Here is a 26,523-nt window from a genome sequence, read left to right as displayed (position 1 = left end):
AAAAGGCCAGTCTTGGCTCATGATGCAGACTTTCTTAAAATTTCTCAAAGGTTCACAAAACTCAAACAAGCAGCATCTGGCCTTGCCATGACCTGTACCTCATAGTGTGCATCCCCGAGACCTGCACCAGTGGCATCCACCCCTGGTTTGCAGATTGGCCTCTTCCAGGCACCTCCAAGCCAAGCGAGGGTGGCAGCCATCTGTGGATTCCTTTGTGGCTTATTGCAGGTGGCCCTGGACAGGACACAGGCTGCGGCTGAACTTGGCATATGGCGGCGCCCTTCCCATGAGGCCCAGGGGCCTGCACACCCAGTGGCCAGATTCAAACAGAACCAGAGTACCACCTGGCTTCCACCACAGATGACAAACCCAAAGGGCAGACTAGACAGGTATCAGAGCCCTGCTAAAACAAATATGGCTCTGTAAGGTCAACCCCTGCACAACACTCCTCTACTGTAGTCATGGCCAGTCCTCATAACAAATCAGCCCGAGGGTCAATCCCTCCTGTTGACATGTAAACAACAACCATGGCTCAATTACAACAGGAGGGCACACACAACCCACATAAGAGACAAACCTGGAGCACCCAGCTCAAGTGACCAGGGAGACTGTACCACTGGGCCCCACAAGACATCTACTTCATAAGGCCACTCTACTTAAAGACTAGGAGACAAAGCATCGCTACCTAATATATAGAAACAAATACAGGGAGGTGGCCAAAATGGAGCGACAAAGAAACATGTCCCAAATGAATGAACAGAACAAAGCTCCAGAGAAAAAGGACGAAACCAAATGGAGACAAGCAATCTTCCAGATGCAGAGTTCAAAACACTGGTTATAAAGATGCTCAGTGATCTCAGGGAGAATCAAAGAGGTAGGAAATTCAACAAAGAGATAGGAAACAAACAAACAAAAATAAATGGAGATAGAAAACATAAAAAAGAACCGGTCAGTAATGATGAATACAATAACTGAAATAAAGAATATATTAGAGGGAAACAATAGTAGATTGGATGAAGCAGAGGATCCAATCAGCAATTTAATATAAGGTAGCAGAAAACATAAATAAGAGTAATATAAAAAAAATCTAAAATCATGAAAAAAATTTAAGGGGCCTCTGGGACAACATCAAGTGTACCAACATGCTCATCATTCAGATATCAGAAGGAGAAGAGAGAGTGCAAGGAATTAAAAAAACTATTTGAAGAAACAATAAGGGACAACTTCCCTAACCTGGTGAAAGAAGTAGACATAGAAGCTCAGGAAGCACAGAGTCCCAAACAAGATGAACTCAAAGAGCCCACACAAAGAAACATCATAATTAAAATGCCAAACATTAAAGACAAAGAAAGAATCTCAAAAGCAGCAAGAGAAAAGCAGTTAGTTACCTACATGAGGGCTCCCATTAGACCATCAGCTGATTTCTCAACAGAAACTTTGCAGGCCAGAAGGACCTGGCAGTAAATATTCAAAGTGATGAAAAGCAAGGACCTACAACCAAGGTTACTCTACCCAGCAAAGCTATCACTTAGAATCAAAGGACAGATAAAGAGTTTCCCAGACAAGAAAAAGCTAAAGGAGTTCATCACCACCAAACAGTGTTACAAGGAATCTTAGAGGGACTTTTTAAAAAAGAAAAAAAATACAAATAGTAAAATGTCATTAACTAAATATCTATCAACAATTGCTTTAAATGTAAATAGATTAAATGCTCCAATCAAAAGATAGGGTGGCTAAATGGGTAAGAAAACAAAACCCTTACATATGTTGCCTACAAGGGAATCACTTCTGATCGAGAGACACATAGACTGAAAGTAAAGGGATGAAAAAAGATATTTCATGAAAATGGAAAGAAAAAAAAAGCTAGAGTAGCAATACTTATACTAGACAAAATAGACTTTAAACAAAATCTGTAACAAGAGACAAAGAAGGATCCAGTCATCTCACTTCTTGGTAATTATCCAAAAAACCAAAATACTGCTTCGAAAGGATGTATATGCCCATATTTTCATTGGAGCATTATTTACAATAGCCGTGTTGTGAAGGCAACCTGGGTGTCCATTAATGGTTGAGTGGATAAAGAAGAGGTGGTACATACTTGTATAAATTTGTCATCACTATGGTATATACCTGACACTAATATAATATTGTTTGTCAACTGTAATTGAAAAATTAAAAAAAAATTTAAATCAATTAATTAATTAAAAAAAACATCTCTTGATGGGTTGGAAATATTAAACTGGGTGTAATTTGAATTAGTTTAAATAATGTGGTTTATTCCTAAAATATGTTGAGATCTGAAGAAATCTTCTGAATACCAAACAAAGGGTTCTCTTGATGGAAGAGCAGTAAATCTGAGTCACGAGACTCTAGTGTACAGATTTATGCTTGTGTACGGGAGGGATGCTATAAGAAATAGAAGTAGGAATATAAACAAACATGGCTGACAATGTTAAAAATAATCTCTACAACACCTAGTAGAATACTAAAATAGGGAAAGATATGAGTTAGATTACGGTTGAATTGGCTGATGTAGGACCTTGTCAAGGAAGGAGAGTTAGAATAAACTGTCAATGCTATTCTGCTTCTTCACCAGACAACAATTCACTTTTCTATAAAATGTAGAGAAACTAAGAACTGTCATCTATCTATTCAATATTAATCAGCCTATGACATTCTGATGTTTGAGCAACTACTAGCAATGTTCTGGTCTTGGTTTGAAGGTCTTCATATTAAGTTTGAATTCCTACACAGAACCTAAGGACTTAAGAAGGTCTTGGTGAGCAATGGTCCAGATCGTCTCACCTCTGAGAGCCCCTACAGCACCCTTTCAGTGAAAAGTTATTCTTCCTCTTTTTACTTCTCTAGGAGAGACTCACCAAAGAAAGAAGGGAATTTTATCAGGACCTCAGAGCCAATTATCACAGAACTATCACATTTGAAGGCCCTCCTCTCTGAGATGATAATTATCATAACCTGAAGTTATTTCTGCAGTAAAAGAGATGACAATAATTTTTATAAAAAGTTAATACTCCAGGAAATAAAGGAGACCTGTGAAAGACATTTTTTTTTTAGCTTGTGTCGATTTCAAGTTGCTCATGATCAAAGTCACACCATTCCAATTACATCCAGGCATGCTGGTCTTATTTCCTCTCATTGTGAATTAAGAATCTCCTGGTCCTCATTCCTCTCTTGCAAGAAGTTTGCCATTTGTGTACTCTGTGCAAAACTCCTCTACATTCCAGTGAGTTTGCTCGTTACCATTTTTTTCTCCCATGATTTAATATTTTAGAATAAAAAATGAAACCAAAAATATGAACCAAGAAGTACAAATCTGCCAAGTGTAGAAAGCTAGTTTTTGAGAAGATGTGGTGAGGAACACTCAGACACAATAGAAAAAAGAATATATGAGTTGATGCAGTCATGAATCCTAACCAAATCCAGGTATAAGTACTTGTATGAAATACCATATTGTGGAAAGAGAGAATGAGGGAGAGGGAGAAAGAGAGAGAGAGAAAGGGTGAGAAGAAGGAAAAGGAGGAGGAGGGGAAGAAGAGGGCAGGAGGAGGGAGAAAAGGAGGAGGAGGAGGAGGAGGAGGAGGAGAAGCTGCTGCTCAATCTAACATCATCTAAGCATATTTCTTTCACAGAGAAATACTCTAGCAATAATGAAAGATAATATGCATCTTCCCAATCTCATTTCAATTTTATAAATGTAGCATATATAAATTTCTACATAATTTATTTTTTACTCATCCAACATATGCACTTTGTAGTTTTTTTGAACACTAGAGGGAAAGCAGCAGCAATCTGATCTCCACAACTATCCCAGTTTTAACCCTGGCCCCTACTGTGAAATTTCAAGGGACACCAGCAATTCTAAAAAATTAATTACCAATATTTCACCTCCTTGAAATTGCTCCCATTGGCACTGAAACACAGTACTAAAATAGTCCAAACTTATAAAGCTTGGCATGTGGACACTGTGCACACAGATCATGGAGAAACATGGGAAACTACAGGACCTGCTTAGAGAGGCAGAAGCAAAGCAATTTTGCCCCCCTACCCCATCCCCAACACACACTCCAGGCATTTCTCTCACTTTTTATCCAACAATACCAGGAATGTGTTTATCAGTTACATCTTTGGATTTAGGTAATCAGGACAGCAATTATGCTCAGCTTATGGGGCAATACATTAAATGGCTGTCAATCATTTATGCCCAAGTTCACATTCCATTTTCGCTTTCTTACCAGAAACCAGTAGCCTGAAACAGGATGTTGACAGGTCATTTAAATGATTGAGAGGAGGGGTAAACAAGAGGAAATGGAGCCTTCTGAGCTATTAAGGGTACTGAACTGATTGAAAAGAGCAAGGAAAGCACCAAAGGTAAGCTGGACTTACTCCAAAGGGAAAAAGAAAGCTTATTTTCCGACACTGTTGAGGACTGGCTCAATTTCAATCAACCACTGGAGGATTCTCTCAACTGTCAAAAGTCTGAAGTAGTAACAGTGTCTGACTGTAAATGTTGTGGAACTTAAATATTCCACCAGCCGGTATGTATCAGAATGCTTTTAGATTCTGGTTGGTCAGGACCAAATACTATTATGGCTAAATCTAAACAATACTCAATCAGCCTAAAATAAGATACATAAGAGAGAAAAGCACAAACTCTTTTTATAGACATATCTGGCCAGTCTGACTACAGCATTTGGTAATCACTGAAAACGCCATCATTTACAGTTTGGCACAGTGTTGCACCTGTGTGGCCAGTACAAGCTGACTGGTACAAGTGGCAGATTTGAACAACATGTTTCCCTAACTTTTTTTCTCAATTTTAATTAATTAATTATTTTTTAACTTCATTTTTATATTAATTTCAGGTTTACAAAACAACATAATGATTAGACATTTACACCTCTCACAAAGTGATAACCCCCGCCCATCTATAAAACATCTGACATTGTATAAAGCTGTTACAACAACACTGACTATATTCCCTATGCTGTAGTTTATATTCCATGATTACATATAAACACACACACATTTAATTACAGTTGACATTCAATACTATTCTACTTTGGCTTCAGGTGTACAATGCAGTTGTCAGGCATCTATAGAATCTATGAAGTGATCCCCCGCTAAGTCCAGTACCCATCTGGCATCCTACATACTCTTTACAACATTATTGATTATATTCCCCATACTGTATTTCACATCCTCATGACTAATTTGTGACTACCAATTTGTACTTTCTCATCCCTTCACCTTCTCCCCTATCCCCAACCCCCACCTCCTATCTAGCAACCATCAGTTTGTTCTCCATATCTCTTAATCTATTTCTCTTACCATTTGCAAAAACATTGATGGACCTAGAGAGTATTATGCTAAGTGAAATAGGTCAGACTGAGAACGACAAATACCATATGATGTCACTTATATCTAAAGAACAGTATAAGTGAGCAAACAAAACAGAAATAGACTAAGAGATTCCCTAACTTTTAACAAATATCAAATATTTTTACTCACGAGGAGCCCCTTCAGCCATTTCAATAGCAGTGATTCCCACGGACCACACATCACTCTGCAAAGGAAAAGATGGCCCCCAAAAAGTGACTTAAAATGGGAAACTTATAGTATTTAGAATCTCAAAACAATCTTTTGCTTTGGGGGGAGTCAATGCCAGAGCCATTTTGTGGGTGTTCTACAATGAAGCTTCATTATAGGCTGATGCTATAAGAAGACATTATCTGAACTTGTGACCAGCTAGTACTATACTACACAAGTTGATATGGGATGGGGTTAAGTGTAAGGAAAATGTATCTTTGATGTATTGCTATTGTTGATTTAACTGAAATGCCAAAAGGAACTTGCTGTAAAGAAGTCCTTATCACAGGCCTACTAACTGTGCTATCTTAAATAAATGATTTAACTCTCTATACCTCAATTTCACCCTATGTAAAATGGAGCTAATAATGGTATCCACTTCATAGTACTGGTATAATTTTTAGTGAAATCTCATATATATATATATATATATATATATATATATACACACACACACACACACACACACACACACATTCAGCAGTTCCTTGAATATAGTAAATTGAGGATGGAATTATTATAAATATAAGAAATTATATTCAAGGAGGCTCTAGAAAATTATCTTTATGGATAACAACTGTACTTTATTTTTTAGAATGTGGAAACAGCACAGGGCCAGAGGTACACTGTCTGGCTGCACGACTCTTAGCCAGGTTAATTGAATTCTTAGAACCTCATTTTTTAGATCTCTTTGCTTCAAAAAGTTGTTGTGATCTGTCTAAGTTTAAGTTTTCTTTCAGTTACATGGGGTTAAAAATTAAAAATAAATTACTAATATGGGTAAAAAATCCTTGGAAGACTGCAAAATAATTACATCTGTAAAGTATTTTTACAGAATGTCACTTAAATAACATTATGCTTCCATAGTCTCCATAGCTACTAATAGCACTGGACTATATACTAAGCTTTCAACAGATCTGCTTGTAGATCAAACAGAGGGCATTTAAGGGAAAAGGAATAGAGATTAAACTTGAATTAATCAACTTCAAGTATCCAGTCCTAGGTTCCACACAACGAAACCACAGTGAATTGTTTGGATGACTTATGATGCGGAGAGTGAGTGTGGTTTTTCCCAGTCTATAGCAAATGGAGAGTTTTCCTTCCACATCAGCTTTTTGAAATGTGTACATAGATGTATATTGTCCAAATTGCAGCTTCAGTGGAAATTTTAATAAATAGCATGAATAGTTACTTAATTTGTCTATTCCACTGATCTTCTGTGGTTTGGAGGTGAACCATGCCAATGATTTTCTGCATTACCCTTAGCAATCAAATTATTGTTTTTTTACTTTTTGTAGCTAAGTCACTGTAGGGATTAATAATTGACTTTACATTTATTCATTTTTAAGTTTGGAAAGCCCTCTTTCCCTGAAAGTTAAATTTCCATATAAAGCCACATAATATAATATTTTACCAAGAAATTGCAAGCAACATGAACTAGACATTCTTCCTCAAATATGGATAACTCCCAATTGTCTATATTGTCTACATTCTTAGAAAATATTATTTTTATCCATATAATCAAACCACATATTGGAATAGTGGTTAGTATTTCCTATTAGAGTTTAATGTGAAAGGAGGAGCTGCCTGATTTTTAATTCTTTTATTTTATCATTTAAAAATAAACATTAGTCAAAAGTTTTTTCCAAATCTTATTCCCACTATCTGAATCCTCACACTTACCCTGTAATCATAGGAGCGTCTCGGGTCCTCGTCACAGTCAATCACCTCAGGCGCCATCCAGTATGGTGTCCCGATGAAGCTATTTCTCCTCCCATTAGTTCTGCTCACCTGAGCACTCACTCCAAAATCCACTGCAAAATTCAGCATTGTCAAAATAATTAATCAGTAACAAAAAGCTCAATAAGTTATTGCTTTAACTTGGAAAGCCAATACAAAAGCCACAATGGATAACAGATTTCTATTCCAGCCCAGCAAACTTTACCATGAAGTCTACTCCAGGAATACTGGGAAATAGGCTTTTTCTGATATTTATTTTGGAAAGGGGTTCAGCAGCACTATTATAAATCTACAGTAGGTTTGGCTGAATGTTTACCATGAATATTAAAAATAAAGTTCCATCAGTAGACTCTGAACCTCTGAAGTGATAACATATGTAGTATTTGGACCTGCCACCAAGCTGGAGGAAGACCAACACTATAAGCAACATCTAAGAAATCTAAAACCTAGTAGTAATTTATTAGGAAGCTTCACTCATGACATTAGAAATTCCTATCAGATTGATAATGTAAAATGAGTTTTATGCTAGAATTTACTTTAAGTTCTTCTACAGGTCTTCTGAATCAGATGCAAATATTTACTATGGTATTCATATCTTAGCTTAGACTATAAAAGTTCAGCCTTCTATTCATCTGTGGGATACATTACATGAAAATATTTAGTATGGTATCCTCAGAAACAGACAGAAAAAGGCTAAAGTAGACTGGGGTTATTTAGTCCAGAAAAATCAGACAGGGATAAAAAATGGAGTATATTTTCTAATTTAGAATGGTTTCCAGGAATCAAGAGGATGGAGAATAAAATTGACTGAAAAGTATTTTGAAGAATTTAGGAGAAGAAAAAAAAAATAAGAAGTTAAGAATTTATGACAGTCTAAGGAAGGGTCTAACAAGAACAAAAGAAGTCCATAATATGTGAACATCATTGGTGTTGCACAATCTTATTATCTAGATTATTTTTGGAAAATAGCTTAAATCAGAACTTAGCATTCTCATTACTCCTGAAGGCCAACTTTAAGGACCGATAAGTATCTGTGAAGGCCACAATTTCATATGTGATATTCAGGGAAGAAAATAAAAGGAGAAAAGTCTAGAACAAAGAGTGCTCATTAGAAGAAAAGGTGTGTGTGTGGGGGGGGGAGCTGAAATTAAAAGTAGAGATGAGACTTCCACAGTGGCATAATTTAACCTTTTCTTCAATGATGTAGGGATCAGAATATGAGGATAATTAGTCAATTGCCATTTCAATACAATAGTTTTCCAGTCTCCTTTTTTTCTGTCACTCCCTTTCTGTCATTGTGGTTGCCCTCTGCAAACTTCTCCTTATAAAACTTTGCTTAAAAATATGCTGGAATCTGAGAAATCTAGAATCACATACACAAAGATTATGTGTAATACAAGCCTGATTAAATTCTAATCCAATGCTGAAAGGTCTTTCCTACAGAGTAAAGTAAATGAGCTTTAGTGCATGGACTTTGTGACAGATTTTTCAGTGGCTTTTCACTTACTTACAATTTCTCCTCTGTGTTGCAAATGGTAGGGTTGGCCAGCAACTCGATCCAAATATATGGGAGTTCTACCACATGTAAACATAGTGTGCAGCCTTGTGACAGAATGTCTATCCTGCATGTTTGAATGTGAAATTCAAATTCCCCTCATGTATTTTAACACAGTGTCTTAAAATAATTTCTAGTTTTTTTAGCTTTCGGACATAAAAGAATAATATGTTTTCTTGAAATAACTGTTCACTTATTTCAAGAACAATTACTTCATGTTACTTTTACAAATATTCAATGAAAGTCATTCTCAACGAATGAACAAAATCTATTCTGGTTGTATTTGTTTAGCAGGAAAATGGGAACTATCCTAAGGTCATGCTAGAGACATGGTAGGTAAGATGTGATATAATTAAAAAATAATGTAGAATTTGATACCAGTGATTTATATTCTGTATCAATGAGGTTATCTGCCACATGGTATTATTTAAAAACCAACAATATTTATTTTAAACTTTAAAAGATGTAATATATTATTTTCTATGTGACTGTGAGACAACGTGTGTGGTTATTTCCCAATAAATTATGCCATTCTGAGCCCTGGAATAGAAAGCCAGGGACTTTCTGGTCTTTTGATTTCTAATTCTGAATTTAATTTGGATATCACTGGAGCATCATTTCTAATTGATATCAGTTCTTTAAATATTTGAGGGTAATTCCAAAGAAGCAATTTGTGCTTAAGTAATTTAAAAGTTTTTTGGGGCCGGACGAGTGGTGCATTGGTTAAGAGCTTGCTTGGGACACCAGCTCTGAGCATCAGGGCCCTGGTTCGGATCCCACATGAGGGCCAGTGACGCTGCGCCCTCTACAGCTAAGATGGTGAACAACAGCTCGACCTGGAGCTGGGCTGCAATGATAATACCAATGTGGGCCAGTGAAGTGACATCCTCCACAACTAGACTGAAGAACAAAAGGACAGCAACTTGTCTGTTCCCCTTCCCCCTATTCCCCAGCACTGTTCCTCTGCATCAATTCCCTAATAAAATCTTAAAAAAAAGTTCTTTGATATTCTTTGGAAATTATGGCTCTGTGATATGGAAGAATTATCTTTTTGTTTGATCCCTGTCCATGGCATGGAAACTTGCACATGATAAAAACTCAATTCAATTGTTGAAATAAATATAATGGGTAGGTCTAACAGAGGGTAAAGCAATGACCAAATGTAAAACTTCCATTATAATTTAAAAGTTGCTTTTATCTATGCAATTTCAGAAAAGCAGTTAGATGTATCTTTGTCTTATTTCACCTGCCTTTCCAAATAAATTTTCAAATTTTGATTGGTTTTGCAGGCAGGGAAGAAACAGCCTAAATAAGTAAAAGATATTGTTAGTAACATGACAGGAAACACAATTATCTTAAAGAATTTTTCTTCATTAAGATAGTGGGGCTTCACTTAAAGTACTTCAAGAATAAACTTACCTAGTTTTACCTCAGCATTATGAGTCAATAGCACGTTCTGACCTTTGATATCCCGGTGAATTACACGGTGTGCATGAAGATGAGCTAAGCCCTGCATAAAATATATTTGTTTTTTTTTAAAAAGCCACATCAGTATATATATTTTTCTATTTTTCTGGTACTGTTCTTAGTATTTTTGGAAAAACTTTTGGTAATAAAAATGGCCCAGATTTGAATTTTTCAGACAAAATTCTTTCTTTAGGCTGGAATTACTACAACTAGTTCCCAGAAATACTACTTTTGGATATAAGAAAAGGAAAATAAATCAGGCACCAATGAAAGAAAAATAACACCAAAAAGTAATATTTGTGTATACCTTGGGCCACTTACTTTCCTTTCTAGCCTCCACATTTCCAACTAACCCTAAGAGTAAAGATCTGGACATCTTAAATATCATAGCTGAGCCATTGTTTTGCTCTGTTCCTCACCCAGCCGTTTATTTAGTCCAAAATATTTTCTAGTCCCCCTTGTAGGCTGAGAATGTGGAGAAATATGGAAATTCATTTTAAAGCATTTGCAGTTTGTATTGGCTTATCACACTGGTTCCACTAAAACTAACCTGTGACCTGGCTTCAGTGAGATCGCTCCAGATACTAACTGGGAATTAATAATAGCAGTAATGGTAAAAACAGCTAATATTTATTGAGTTCTTATTCTTTGCCAAGCACTGTGCTAAGTGCTATACATATAATAGATTATTAAATCCTCAGAGCAACCATTTGAGGAGAATACTAAGTCACCCCATATCACAGATGAGAAAGGTACGATTTGAAGAAATTAAGTAACTGACTCAAGGACACACATCAGATGCGCGACGATGAACCTGAATATAAATTCAGTCTAGAGTTTCTACTCTTACCACAAGGAAATCCAATTAAGATGGGAGGAAGGACATTTTAACTTTGTATCAGTGTTACTGTTTATTTCTGTTCATATCCTTGCTGGGTGACCCTAAGCTCTTAATTCACAAGGAAAAATTTGAGTTTGGTAGATCAAGAAGCTTGTCAGTCTTGTCCAGTTTTGTTTTCAAAATAAAGAAAGTTTTAAATGTAGAGCATTATTCTAAGAGGATATCTGTCTGCAAAACGATTTTAGATGGTTTGGGGCCATTGTATAAAACATGGCCTTTCTGCCTAACCTTCATCTTAGTCTCTAACAGTGTTATACTTTTAAAAAAAGAACTCAAAATCATAATAACATAATAAGTACTCCAAGTGGTTTTGTCCATGGCCCTCCAAACACAATAATCTGAATGTGACAGAGACATTAAAGCCCACACTATGGAAGGGCCTAGTTACAGATCCATGGTCTACCTTAAAGGACATCACCTGAAAATCTAAAGCCTCTTGGTCTTTTTGGTATCCTGATCCAGAGGTTATATTTAGAATTCTCACACCATCCTTTATGAACAGTCATAAGATACATTGTATATATTACTCCCAGGTTCTTTCAAGGCCAGAAGAGAATGACTATATGAAGACTCACCTGAAGGATTTCTCGGCAGATGTAAGCAATCCAATCTTCTTTCAAACTCTGATTTCTGGTCATTCTCACCACATCAGTGACTGAGCCTGCTGCGCACAGCTCCATAACCATCTGCAGGGAAGCCAGCAAAGTATGAAGAATTAAAAAAAGTAATTCTCTGAAAATACCTGGAGAGTTTTAGTCCATATATGGATTGTATTTATATGTAATGTTTAGAGATTAAGACACTGCAAAGACTAGTTCAATTGTCTGGTGGAAGACTCCAAAGGCTAGTGGAATTTAGAAAGTGTTGGGGAAAATCCAAATATCTGTGGAGGGAGGAAAGGCAGGAACTACAACAGGGATACTTAAACAGGAGGTGGGATTTGATCTAAGTCTTAAAGGATAGGTAGTTTGGGATATGCTTAGAAGGAAGAACATTCAGCTTATTGAAAAGAGAATGAGTAAATGCCTTTAGAAAGAAGCTTGTGCAGAGGACAAGCCTGAGTGATGGTTGTTGTGCAACAGAAACTGTTTTGGTTGTGTTGGTAGGCTGTTTGTTTGTTTTTCTTTCTCATTAGAAGGTACTCAGATGTAAGACAAGCCATGATATCAGTTGTCAACATATATAAATTAAGGAGGTAATTTTCTGAAAAGAAAATCTTAGTATTCCAAAAGGAAATAAGGTAGACTTTCTGAATATTCATGGTTTTGGGTTTATCCTTTTGCTTCCCTTCATCTATGGAAATAATTAACTTGTCTATAGTTTTTTTAAAAATACATTGTTTTGTTCTATTGATAAAGCAGCTTTGCATGGGCACTAATGCATGAACCTGTACTTAAAGTTTGCTGGTTTAATTATAATAGATTATTTTCCTTCATATCAGTCAGTTCTCTACTTAGCAAATGTATGGAAGTAAATTTACTAGTTGGGCACCTGACTCACTGGTGGCAGAAATAAATTTTCTGAGAAATTGAGTTATAAAGCAAAATCTGAATGAGACACTGTCAAAAATATTAGCCTTAAAATAGAATTTTCTTACAAATAACTCATCTGGGAAAAAAATGGCCTACAAGAATGCAATTGACAGTTTTTTCTTTTGAATTGTAGTTTGGAGAAAAATAATCTAGAATTTGAAAATAAAAACAAAACACTTATAAAAAATAAATAATAAACATAATAAATCTAGTTTTAATGTTGAAGTGTAAATACTTTTGAGATCTTCTGTACCCTGCTTCTCAACCTGCAATCAAATTGACTGAGTTCAAGGAAAAGCTTCCCAAGAAAGAGATTCTCTTCCCCCCAACTTAATTTAGATTTATTTGTTATTCACCTACATAAAATAGAGGATTTAATTAACTGGACATTTGGGAGAAAATAGGGTTAAACTAAATACCTCTAAATTTGCCGGTTCCCAAAGTGTGGTACCCAGACCAGTAGCATCAACATCAACTGAGAACTTGTTAAAAAGTAAAATTTTGTGGACCTACAGCCCAGACCAACTGAATCAGTAACTCTGTGTGTGGGGCTCAGCAATCTGTGTTTTATCAGACTCTCTGGGAGATCTGATGCATGATCACGCTTGAAAGCCATTGTTTCAAATGTAGTCCTTTGAACACCTTTCTATAATGTCCACTGCCCTGCTTCTTAAAGCCCATTATATAAAATGTAGCAGAATCTTTCCTTGACACTTGAAGATCCTGAAAAGTCTCAGTCATAATTTTGGAAAAAATACTATTCTTGACTTGGACTGAAAGTGCAAATGTAGCAAGTGTACACTGGCCCCAGCTTATGTCTTAAATATTCCTTTTTAAATAAAGGTATCTTTGACCAAAGCTCATTTTCTTTTGATTTGACTATTTATTGCATAGTGGAAGGCAGAAACAATTCTGGTAACTATAGTGTGGGTTTCAGTCAGGTTTTTTGTGTGTGAAATAAACATTTTTTAAATTAGTTTCAGCTGTACAACACAGTGCACTATACTTTTTACCCCTCAAAGTGACAACCCCCCTCCTCCAATCTGCCGCCCTGCTCCCTCCATATCATACATATCTATTACAATTCCCTTGACTCCACTCCCACACTGTACTTCACATCCTGTGACTATGTATGTATTCAATTATAGTTGACATACAATATCACATAACATCATCTTCAGGTGTACAGTGCAGTGATCAAGCCTCTACCCCATCCATGAAGTGGTCTCCCTAACAAGACATGTGACCATCTGACACCCTACAAAATATTTACAATTTTATTGATTATATTCCCCGAACTGTCTTTCATATCCCTGTGGAAATATTGTAGTTACCAATTTATGCTGTCTAATCCCTTCCCCTTCTCTCTCATCCCCACCCCCCTCCCAACTAGCAACCATCAGTTTTTCCTCTATATCTCTGAGACTATTTCTGTTTATTTTCCTTGTTCATTCAGCTTTTTAGATGATCTCACTTATATGTGGAATTAAGTTAGCTTTTAAAATACCTCATTGATCTCTAATTTGTGACACTGTAGGCATGATGACTAAGAAAAGGGTAAGTCACTAATAATTTATAAAATATTTTCTAGGAGTCATGTTTAAACATAAGTGGATATATTTAGCAAACTCTTAAAATGCACCCATATGCTCATATCAAATGCTAATTAGAATTGATACTTATGAAGTCATTATTTACAAGTCTATCAGGTAGTCTCCTTAGTCATATCTCTAATTTACCAGCAAATGTAATAATTACATAAAATTAAAAGCAGCAAAACTATATTTGAAAATAAATATGTTAGATATTTCTAGTGTTCATTTGAGTTCCCTGCCCCCCATCCTACCTCCAAGCCCCTTGCCAGGCACTTAAGTTATTTTTTTCATATTTTGTCCCTCCCTTCTCCAGGAATTAGAGAACATTTTGTCATACTATTTTGAGCTGTTGAATGCTTAAGTTTCCCTGTAGATGCACAAAAGTGGCATCTCAGTTTATGAAAGTGTATGTCCTCAAGTGACACCTAGTCTTATGGAATAACATCAAGGTAATTAAATACATACCCAAAGTTGGTGCCTCTGGCCAGGTGGACTCAGCTTGAAAAATGCACCATAGAAGGACACAATGTTTTTGTGGAAAGAGTACTTCTTCAAAAGATTGAGTTCAGTCCTGAGATCTTCTTCCTCATCCTGCAGAATAAGAATAAAGCTCCTAAACTATGCCATTCAATGACTATGTGACTCTAAATTATACAGAAGGTGAATCCTATGGTGACCCATTATGTCCCAAAGCTAGTTATAAAAAAATCTCAACTAGAATTGTCAGAGAATGAAGATCTCCAGTTAACTGAGAATTTGGGAGAAAATAAAGGTTAATTGAAGTTCTTTTAATTCAATGATTCTCAAAATGTGATCCCCGAACCAGCAGCAATGGCTGTATAAAGTTTTCACTGAATCGCATCATTACAGTTTTGTTTGTTTTGTAACAGTTTTATTGAGATATAATTTACATACCACACAATTCACCCATTTAAAGTGTAAAATTCAATGGTTTTTAATATATTTACAGATTAATGCAACCATCATCACAATTGATTTTAGAACATTTTTATCACCCCAAAAAAGAAATCCATACCTTTTAGGTATCAATCACCCCTAAATTCTACCACACACATCTGAGCTTTAAGCAACTATATATATATATATATATATATATATATATATATATATGATCTCCTGGACATTTTATATAAATGATAATCACATATGTGGACTTTTATGACTAGCTTTTTTCCCAAGATTCATCAGTGTTATCGCACATACCAGTAGTTCATTCCTTATCGTTTATCATTCATTAAATGACTAATGTTTGGGTTATTTCCACCCTTTGGCTATTGTGAATAATGCTATTATGAGCATTCATATCAAGTTTTTGTGTGGTTCTGTTTTCATTACTCTTTAGTACATGCCTAAGAGTGAAAATGTTAGGTCAAATGCTAACTCTTTGTTTAACATTTTGGTAAAATGCCAAACTGTTTTTTCTACAGTGGCTGCACCATTTTACATTTCTAAAAGCAATGAAAATTCCAATTCCTCCATATCCTCACAAACATTTATTATTTTGTTTGATTAACATAACCATCCCAATGGGTAGAAAGTGGTATTTCATTGTCGTTTTGATTTGCAAATCCCTGATAACTAATGATGCCAAGGATCTTTTAATGGGTTTCTTGGCCTTTTGTATGTGATATTCAGGGGAAGTCTAATCTAAAGTCTTTGCCCCTGTTTTTTAATCAGGTTATTTGACTTTGTATTATTGAATTGTAAGTTTTACTTATATGTTCTAGATACAAGTACTTTATAAGGAATGTGATTTGAAAATATTTTCTTCAATTCTGTGGGTTTTCTTTTCACTTTTGTGATAGTGTCCTTTGAGGCACAATTAAAGAAAATTAATGAAGTCCAATTTATCAATTTCATGTTTTGTTGTTTGTATTTTTGATGTCATATGTAAAGAACTATTGCCAAATATAAGGTCATTAAGATTTATCCCAACATTTTCTTGTAAGCATTTTCTAGTTCTGGCTCTTACATTAGGTCTTTGTTCCAAATTTAGTTAATTTTCGTATTAAATAAGGGTCCAAATTCATTCTTTTACATGTGGATATCCAATTTTCTTAGTAATCTTTGTTTTAAAGACTATTCTATACCCATGAATTGTCTTTGCACCCTTGTCAAAAATCAGTTTACAATACATATATAGAAACAGTTCTATTCCATGGATCTATATTTATGCCTATCCCTATGCCTGTACCACATAACCTTGATTGGTTTTTGATTCAGCACATTTTAATGGTACTGGTTTGATCTGTGTTGATCTGTTATAAAATATATGCTTCAATTCTGGTCAAGATGGTGTAGTAGGTAAACACTGTACTTGCATCCTCTCACAACTACATGAAAATTACAACTAAATTATAAACCAACCATCACTGAGAATCACCTGAAGTCTAGCTGAATAGAAGTCCTATAACTAAGGATGTACAGAAGAAACCACTTGAAACTGGTAGGAGGAGTTGAGACACAGAACTGGCTTATCCCCACACCCACCTGTGGGGATTAAAACTCGGGAAGGATGTCTTGGCTGCAGAGGGCTGCCTGAAGAGCAAGGGGTTCCAGTCAATCAACAGGCTCCCGGGCCCAGGGTTCCAGTGTTGGGAAGAGAAGTTTCACAATTTCTAGCAGTGAAAACCAGCAAAGACTGTGGCTGAGTGAGATAAAGGGCTGCTGGAGTCTCTGGCATTCCTCTTAAGGGGCCCACACAAGGACTTACTTGCTGACGGATTCACTCCCTCTCAGCTCCATCACTGGAGAAGCTGCTCAAAAAGCACCAGGGATGTACAACGAGGAACTGAATTTTCTAGCTCAGGGGTCGGCAAACTGCAGCTCGCAAGCCACACGTGGCTCTTTGGGTATGTACATGTGGCTCTGAAGTAAAATTGAAAATGAAAATAAAACTATCATAGTTTCATTTGTAAAATTTTTAAATGATATTATTCACATAATGGTGATTTCATTTGTTTTATGGCTCTCAAATAATTTTTAAATTGTTGTGAGGGACAGGATTGGCTCTTCCATCTCAAAAGTTTGCCGACCCCTGGTCTAGGTTCAAGGCAAGAGCAGGAAGGGCAGCATTCTCCTAGACAGAAGTGTTCACAGAAGCCATTATTTCTTTGTTGAGCCCTAACCTCCCCAGGTGTGCAGACACAGGCAGCCACCATATCTGAATCTCCATCGACCTGACTAACACTGGTCATCCCATGCTGGCTCCCTGAGACCCTGCCCCAAGATGCTTCCAGTGATTTTTCCATACAAAAAGCTTATATTGGTTCATGTTGAGGTCTTTCCTAAAATCTTTCAAAGGTTTACAATCCCCAAACAAGCAGGATCTGACCTCAGCATGCCCCTACTTCTAACTAAGCAGCCCCAAGCTGGCAACCAGACTCTGTTCACTACTTAGCCTCTCGTAGGCACCTCCACATCCAGCACAGGTGGAAAACATACATGCATTGTTTTGTAGCTCATACAAAGAGGCCCTGGACAGGCCGCAGGGTCACGCAATAGCACTACCAGGGAATCTCCACAGACGACACACCCAAGGAGCTGACAGGGGCAGGCACCAGAGCCCTGCTAGAGTGAATTCTGCTTTGTAGGGTCAGCCCTTGCACAACAGCTCTTACACTATAGTCATGGCCAGTCCTCACAACCAGTCAGCCTGAGGGTAAAATCTTCCCACTGATGTGCAAACAAAAACCAAACCTCAACTTCAGCAGGTGGGCACACATAACCCACACAAAGGACACACCTGGAGCAATGGGCTCAGGTGACCAGGAAGACTGCACCACTAGGCCCCACAAGACACCTGCTACATAAGACCACTCTACTAAGAATGAGAGACATAGCAGCTCTACTTAATACACAGAAACAAGCAAAGGCAAGCAGACAAAATAGGGAGAAAAGGAGACATGTTCCAAGTGAAAGAATAGAACAAAGTTCCAGAAAAAGAATAAAACAAAACAGAGACAAGCAATCCACCAGATGCAGAGTTCAAAACACTGGTTATAAGAATGCTCAATGATCTCAATGAGAACTTCAATAAAGAAATAGGAAACATAGAAATGCAGATAGAAAACAAAAAAGAACCAGTCAGAAATGAAGAATACAGTAGCTAAAATAAAGTCCACATTAGAGAGAATCAACACTTTGAAACAGCAATTTAGAAGATAAGGTAGCAGAAGAAACCCAATCAGAACAAAAAACAAACAAAAAAGAATCCAGAAAACGTGATGATAGTTTAAGGGGCCTCTAGGACAATATCCAGCATACCAACATTTGCATCATAGGGGTACCAGAAGGAGAAGAGACAGAGCAAGGAATTCAAAGCCTTTTTGAAAAAAAAAACAGAAACAAAAGACAGAAACGTTTCAAAAACTGGAGAAGGATAAATAGATATACATGTTCATGAAAAGCAGAGTCCCAGAAAAGATGAATTCAAAGAGGCCAGTACCAAAAATACATCACAATTAAAATGCCGAAGCCTAAAGAAAGAGAAAATCTATAAACAGGAAGAGAAAGGCAGTTTGTTACCTACAAGGGAGCTCCTATCAAACTATCAGCTGATATCTCACCAAAACTTGCAGGCCAGAAGTGATTGGCATGAAATATTCAAAGTGATGAAAAGCAAAGAACGACAACCAAGATTACTCTACACAGCAAAGCTATCATCTAAAATTGAAGGAGAGAGTTTCCCAGACAAGAAAAAGCTAAAGGAGTTTATAACCACCAAACCAGTATTACAAGAAGTGTTAAGGGGAATTCCTTAAGAAAAATAAATCAAAACTATGAATAAAATAGCAGTAATTACATATCTGTCAACAATTACTTTAAATGTAAATGGACTAAATGCTCCAAACAAAAGACATAGGTTGGCTGAATGGTTAAGAACACCAGACCTTTACATACGCCGTCTATAAGAGACTCATTTCAGATCTAAAGACACACACAGACTGAAAGATGATGGAAAAAGATATTTCATAAAAATGGAAACAAAAAAAAGCTTAAGTAGCAATACTTATACAAGACAATATAGACTTGAAAACAAAGGGTATAGAATTTTCTGGTCAAGGTGGCCCTGTAGGTATACGCTGCACTCGACTCCTCTCACAATCACATCAAAATTAGAACTAAACTACGGAACAATCATCATTGAGAATTGCCTCAAGTCTAACTGAAAAGAAGCCCTACAACTAAGGACATACAGAAGAAGCCAACTCAAAACAGGTAGGAGGGGCAGAGACATGAAACAGGCTGGTCCCACACCCATATGTGACCATTAAAAAGTGGGAGGGAAATCTGGCTGCAGAATTCCCTCACGCTCCCCCTCCCACCGAGGACAAAATGGTCCCAGCTTTACATCAGGCTCCCCAGCCCAGGGTTCCAGAGCTGGGGAGATAAGTCCCCACAACTTCTGGCTGTTAAAACCAGCAGAGATGGTGGCTGAGTGAGACAAGTGTTACTGGAGTAACAGATGACCCCTTAATGGACCTGTGCATGGACGTATTTGCTAACAGACTCACTTGCACTGAGCTCCAGTGCTGAGGTAGCAGCTCAAAAGTTGACAGGGACATATGAGGAAGAACTGAGATTTCTGGCTTCATAGTGAGGGCTGGAGGTGCAGCTTTCTCCCTGACAGAGGAGCTGGTGGAAGCCATAGTTTCTTTGTTGAGCCCTCTCCCTTTCCTGTGTACAGAAGAATGCGGCATCCATATGAGTCTCCACCAACCTGGCTATCACCGTTCCTTTTCCCTGCCCTGGTCATTCCCTGAGACTCCACCCTACCGAACTTTTGGGCCCACCCAAACTGTCTCTTGCAACTTTTCCATACAAATGGCCTGTCTGGGCTCATGCTGCAGACCTTCCTAAAAATCTCTTAAAGGTTCACAAACAAACAGCATCTAGCCTCAACCTATCCTGTAAGTTTGATAGAGCAGCCTGAAGCCCAGCACTAGCTACAGCTGGCCTGGCCTCGAGCCACAGGTTGGCCTCTTGAGCCACCTCCAAGCCCAGCACAGGTGGCAGCAATCTATGGATTGCTTTGTTGCTCATGCCAGGTGGCCCTGAGCAGAGCACAGGCTGCAGCTGATCTTGGCCTGCATCAGGGGCTCTCCCTGGAGGCCCTGGGGCTGGCACACCTGGTGACCATCTTCAGACAAACCTGGAGCATCACATGGCCACCTCTACAGATGACACACACAAACGCAGGACTGGGCAGGCACCGGAGCTCTGCTAAAACAAATCCTGCTCTGTAGGGTCAGCACCTTCACAACAACTCTTCCACTGAGTCACAGCCAGTCCTGACAACCAATTAGCCCAAAGGCAATTCCTTCCATTGATGTACGAACAGCAGCCACATCTTTACAACAGGAAGACACACACAACTCACACAAGGGACACTTCTGAAGAACCTAGCTCAGGTGACCAGGAAGATTGTGCACTGGTCCCCACAGGACACCTACTTCTTAAGGCCACTCTACTAAGACTGGAGGCATAGCAGCCCTACCTAACACATAGAAACAAACACAGGGAGGCAGCCAAAATAGGGAGACAAAGAAACATGTCCCAAATAAAGAAGAGAATATAACTCCAGAAAAAGAACTACACAAAATGGAGAGAAGGAATATACCAGATGCAGAGTTCAAAGCACAAGTTATAAGAATGCTCAATGAGGGGCTGCTGGGTGGCTCACTTGGTTAAAGCATGAGCTCGGAGCAACAGGATTACTGGTTTGATTCCCACATGGGCTGGTGAGCTGAGCCCTCTGCAACTAGATTGAAGACAATGACTTGAGCTGAGCTGCCAATAGGCGGCCGGATGGTTCAGCTGGTTAGAGTGTGTGCTCTTAACAACAAGGTTGCTGGTTCGACTCCCACATGGGATGGTAGGCTGCGTGCTCCCCCCGCCCCCCGCAACTAGACTGGAAATGATGACTGGAATTGGAGCTGAGCAGCGCCCTCCACAACTAAGATTGAAGGACAACAACTTGACTTGGAGCTGATGGGTCCTGGGAGAAACACACTGTTCCCAAATAAAGTTAAAATAAAAAGAATGCTCAGTGATCTCAATGAAAACTTCAAGAAAGATAGAAAATATAAATATTCAGATAGAAAACATAAAAAAGAACCAGTCAGAAATGAAGAATACAATAACCGAAATAAAGAACACTTTAGAGGGAATCAACAGATTAGATGAAGCAGAAGGTCAAATCAGTAATTAAAAGATAAAGTAGCAGAAAACACCCAATGAGAACATCAAACAAAGAAACAAAAAAAAAAAGAATAGTTTAAGGGGCCTCTAGGACAACCTCCAGTGTACCAACATTCACATCATAGGGTCACCAGAAGGAGAAGAGAGAAAGCAAGGGATTGAGAGCCTATTAGAAGAAATAAAGACCAAAAACTTCCCTAACCTGGCTAAGGAAACAGACATACAAGCCCAGGAAGCACAGAGAGTCCCAATCCAGATGAACCCAAAGAGGCCCACATCAAAACACATCTTAATTTAAATGCTAAATATTAAAGACAAAAAAAGAATTTTAAAAGCAGCAAGAAAAAAGCAGTTACATACAAAGAGGCTCCCATAGACTGTCAGCTGAATTCTCAACAGAAACTTTGCAGGCCAGAAGGGATTGGCACAAAATATTCAAGGTGATGAAAAACAATGACCTCCAGCCAAGATTACTCTACCCAGAAAGGCTATAATTTAGAATCAAAGGACAGATAAAGAGCTTCCCAGATAAGAAAAAGCTAAAGGAGTTCATTGCCACCAAACCAGTATTACAAGGAATCTTAAAGGGATTACTTTAAGATGAAAAAAAAGTATAAACCATGAATAATAAAATGGCAATAACTACATATCTATCAATAATTACTTTAAATGTAAATGAATTAAATGATCCAATCAAAACATAGGGTGCCTGAATGGATAAGAAAACAAGACTCTTACATATGCTGCCTATAAGAGACTCACTTCAGATTGAAAGACACACAGAGACTGAATGGAAAAGGTGTGAAAAAGATATTTCATGAACATGAAAATGGAAAAAAAAAAGCTGGGGTAACAATACTTATACCAGACAAAATAGACTTTTCAACAAAAGCTATAACAAGAAACTAAGAAGGACCCAGTAATCCCACTTGTGAGTATTTACCCTAAGAAACCCAAAACATTACTGTGAAGGACATTTGCATTCTTATATTCATTGCAGCATTATTTACAATATCCAAGATATGGAGGCAACTTGGGTGTTCATCAATGGATGAATGGAATAAGAAGTGATATATATATATATATATATATATATATATATATATATATATATATATATATACACAATGGAATATTACTCAGCCATAAAAGGAATGAGTTCTTGCCATACACAACAACATGGATGGAAATAGGTTTTTCTGGTGAGTGGAATAAGTAAGACAAACAAAGGTAAGTGCCATATGATTGTACTTACATGTGGAATCTAAAGAACAAACAAAACTGAAACAGACTCAAAGATACAGAGAACAATTTGTTGGTTGCCAGATGGGAGGTGGGTTGGGTGGATGGATTAAAAGTTGAAAGAATTAGGGAGTACAAATTAGTACTTCAAAATAGTCATGGGGATGTAGGGTATAGCATAAGGAATATAGTCAATAATATTGTATATAATAACTATGTATGGTGTTAAAGCTGTACTAGATTTATCGGGGTGTTTACTTTGTAAGTTGTAAATGTCTAATCACTATGTTGTACACCTGAAATTAACATAATATTGTATGTCAAGTATAATTTGAAAATTAGAAAATTAAAAATAAAAGAAAGCATATGCTTCAAGTCATTTATTTTCTTAATCATATGATGGCACATATATTTAAAATCATATATATATGTGTGTGTGTGTGTGTGTATATATATATATATATATATATATATATATATATATATATATATATATATATATATATATTATACCAAGGGTGCCAAAAAATGTTTACATATTTTAAGAGATGTTATCTATGTATTACTTTTCAAAGTTGAATTGAATTACGGTAGCAATGTGTAGTATGACGTTCACTCAAAAGTGGTGTTAATCAAATGAATGCTAGTATCATTCATTGTATTACAATTTTAATACAGTATTGTCCTTTCTTAAAATGTGTATACATTTTTTGGAACCCTCTGTATATATATGAAGTAAAATATGTAAGTGGTCTGTTCTCACTGAACGTTTCCTCCTACCAATGGTATCAGTTGAGTGTACATTTCTCCACACATTTTTTAAACTATTTATTTATTTTTATTTATTAAATTTATTGGGATGACATTAATTGGCTAGTACAATTATATAGGTTTCAAGTGTACATTTATATAATACATGTATATATTTCATTGTGTGTTCACTACTCAGAATCAGATTTCCTTCCATCACCATATATTTGACCCCTTTTCCCTCTTCTACAATCCTGCTCCCCCCTTACCCTCTGGTAACCACTAAACTGTTGTCTGTGTCTAAGAAGTTTGTTTCTTTGTTTCTCTTGTTCTTTTGTTGCTTTTAGTTTCATATCCCACATACAAGTGAAATCATATGGTTCTCAATATTTTTTATTAAAGTTTATTGGGGTGACAATTGTTAGCAAAGTTACATAGATTTAAGGTATACAATTGTGCAGTACATCATCTATATATCACATTGTGTGTTCACCACCCAGAGTCAGTTCTCTTTCCATCACCATATATTTGATCCCCTTCTTCTGTCTGGCTTATTTCTCTTAGCATAATAATCTCAAGATCCATCTATGTTGTCGAAAATGGCAGTATTTCATCTTTTCTTGTGGCTCAGTAATATTCCACTCTCCTCACATTTTTACATGCTAATGCAGTAGTTAAAGATGACAGAGATAAAGGGTAGAGATTTAATCAACAGGTTTTATAATCTAAACAAGCTCATATTGTTCTCATTATTCTACAACTTACATGTTTTATCCAATAACTATAGAGCACCTTTCTATATTAATAAATATAAATGCACTTACTTTTTATGGATGCATAGAACTGCATAGAATGGAGATATGGGTCTGCCACTCAGGGGTCACGTTAAGGCTACAAGTATTGTTTCTGAGGATTATGTATATAGTTACAATTGAAGCCATCTTTTTGGATGACACCACCAAGTTGGAGTACATAATTTTAAGAAATATTTCTAGGTATTTCATAATTTCAAGGAGACAGTGTAATATCATCATCAAAGAGCATCTACACTAGGCCTTAGGACACCTGGGCTTCAGCACTGACAGCCAAGAGTTGGAAATTCACTTAATCTTCATTAGATTCAATTTATCCCCAGAAATCTGAAGGAAGGTGACAACCATTATCTATTTTCATAGAATATTAGTGGAATCAAATGGGATAATATACTTAAAATTCTTTGAAATCTTTGGAAGAATATTATACATGTAAGGTATTATATAGTATTGTTACTTAACCTCATTTGAATTAGCCAGAGTGCTATCAGATCTCTATACCTCTTTCCACTTCTATCCCTAATCTATGAACATCAGCAAATTTCATTTCCCACACATTTGATACAGTGGAGTGAAATGGGAAGCAACTGCCTTTCCCTAATATTAAAATATGTCTGCTTGTATCATGACAACCAAGTAGTTTCTATAATCCTTCTGTAAGTCTTAGCCAATCTAAAAAAAAGCTATTCATTTCTTAATAATTTGAAAATCATCACTTTTTGTATATACACGCATACTGCACTAGAGAAAAATATCTTAAGATACTAACTTAAAAAGGTAGCTTAAATAGTTAGGGATTTCCAATGAACATATCATTGGTTTGTGCACTTAGGTGTTATAGTCCTAACATGAGGGAACTTATATAAAGGAAACAAGATTCACATACATGAATGAAATAACCACTGATGAATACAAGACAGTGCATGACAAAACTGAGGGTGATGTAAAGATGACTCAGGAAGTGATCTTGCACTTGACAAATGGATCACCACCAGAGTCCTGTGAATCCCTATGAGCTCTAAATTTCACTCAATTATAATTCTAAAAAGATCTCCTACTGTAGCTATATAAGTTCAATTTATTTAACCTATTCAGGATACTCTTATTGTACAGTGTGAAATATATTAATAGTATGTAAAGTAAGGAAGACTTTAAAAATACAGTTAAGCTTCTGTTATAAAATCCAGTGAAAATGGATACCATTGACTTCATTCGCACAATGAATTAGAAAAGGGTCAGTTGGCATGAAAAGTAATAAAGGGGTTAACCTCTAACTATCATTAATTCCCCCCAGAATTTCCTTTAATTACCTTGACTTGATGGCCTGGGGTTAGGGGAAAATACATCTTTCGGCTGAAATGAATAGTTGAGTGAATAGACATGTATCTAGTCAGTTATCATTTTCCTTCCTTGTTAACTTATTTGCTAAGACTGAAAGATGGGAAATTACTTTTTATATTTAGCTTTATTGTGGCTGGGATTTACAGATAGTTCTAAATAAATAAAAGACAATGTACTAGGTTTTGTAGTGTCCTCAAGTATTCATAATATATCTTGTAAAAAAAATTTCAAAACTTTGGAAAATGGTTGGCAGCTGCCGCTGCAGAGCATTCTTTATCATTGCCCTGGGATTTTCTAGTGGATTTACTCATAAAACATTCACCTACCAGAAAACAAATTTAGATACCCATTTGTCTTTAGGCGAAGTAGATGGTGCTTGATTTCTCCAATTGGAAACCCCACAGCAGGTTCTCTATTTGTATTTATTGTATAATAAAGGCATGCATGAATAAAACAATCAACTTGGAGCATGAGAATTATAATATCAATCTAGTATCTAACAAGTTCCTTTTTAATTACCTGTACATGTCTTCTACAAAGCTAAAAGTTGATGGTTGTGGCTTTCATTCTTTCCATATCGGACACTTACTTCCCCTGTGAGGTGGCTCTCCTTCGAAATGGTAACACTATCTGCCATCACATACAAATAAACCTCAAGCAGTAGCGATTCTGTATTTATTTGGGCACGCTCAGTTCCTGGTAAGGCCCAGGGTTCTGCTGAGAGGAAGATACATTCATAAAGAGTGCAATAAATAGA

The 26,523-nt window shown here is 36.7% G+C and overlaps 1 protein-coding gene across 1 annotated transcript in view; it reads right to left on the bottom strand.

Annotated features, from left to right (window-relative positions):
* Positions 1 to 26,523, bottom strand: part of NRK (Nik related kinase) — a 166,076-nt gene that overhangs the window by 62,263 nt on the left and 77,290 nt on the right. Inside the window, exons 5-9 of the mRNA XM_019661488.1 lie at positions 14,863 to 14,988; positions 11,846 to 11,956; positions 10,322 to 10,412; positions 7,291 to 7,421; positions 5,530 to 5,584 (exon numbers count right to left, since the gene is read on the bottom strand). Coding sequence (XP_019517033.1) covers positions 5,530 to 5,584; positions 7,291 to 7,421; positions 10,322 to 10,412; positions 11,846 to 11,956; positions 14,863 to 14,988 — 514 coding nt within the window. The remainder of the gene's footprint in view (positions 1 to 5,529; positions 5,585 to 7,290; positions 7,422 to 10,321; positions 10,413 to 11,845; positions 11,957 to 14,862; positions 14,989 to 26,523) is intronic.

This window comes from Hipposideros armiger, unplaced genomic scaffold (assembly GCF_001890085.2).
Source record: "Hipposideros armiger isolate ML-2016 unplaced genomic scaffold, ASM189008v1 scaffold_350, whole genome shotgun sequence".
Classification (NCBI taxonomy): domain Eukaryota; kingdom Metazoa; phylum Chordata; class Mammalia; order Chiroptera; family Hipposideridae; genus Hipposideros; species Hipposideros armiger.
Note: the sequence above shows the minus strand (reverse complement) of the source record. Positions and strands in the feature narration are given on the sequence as shown.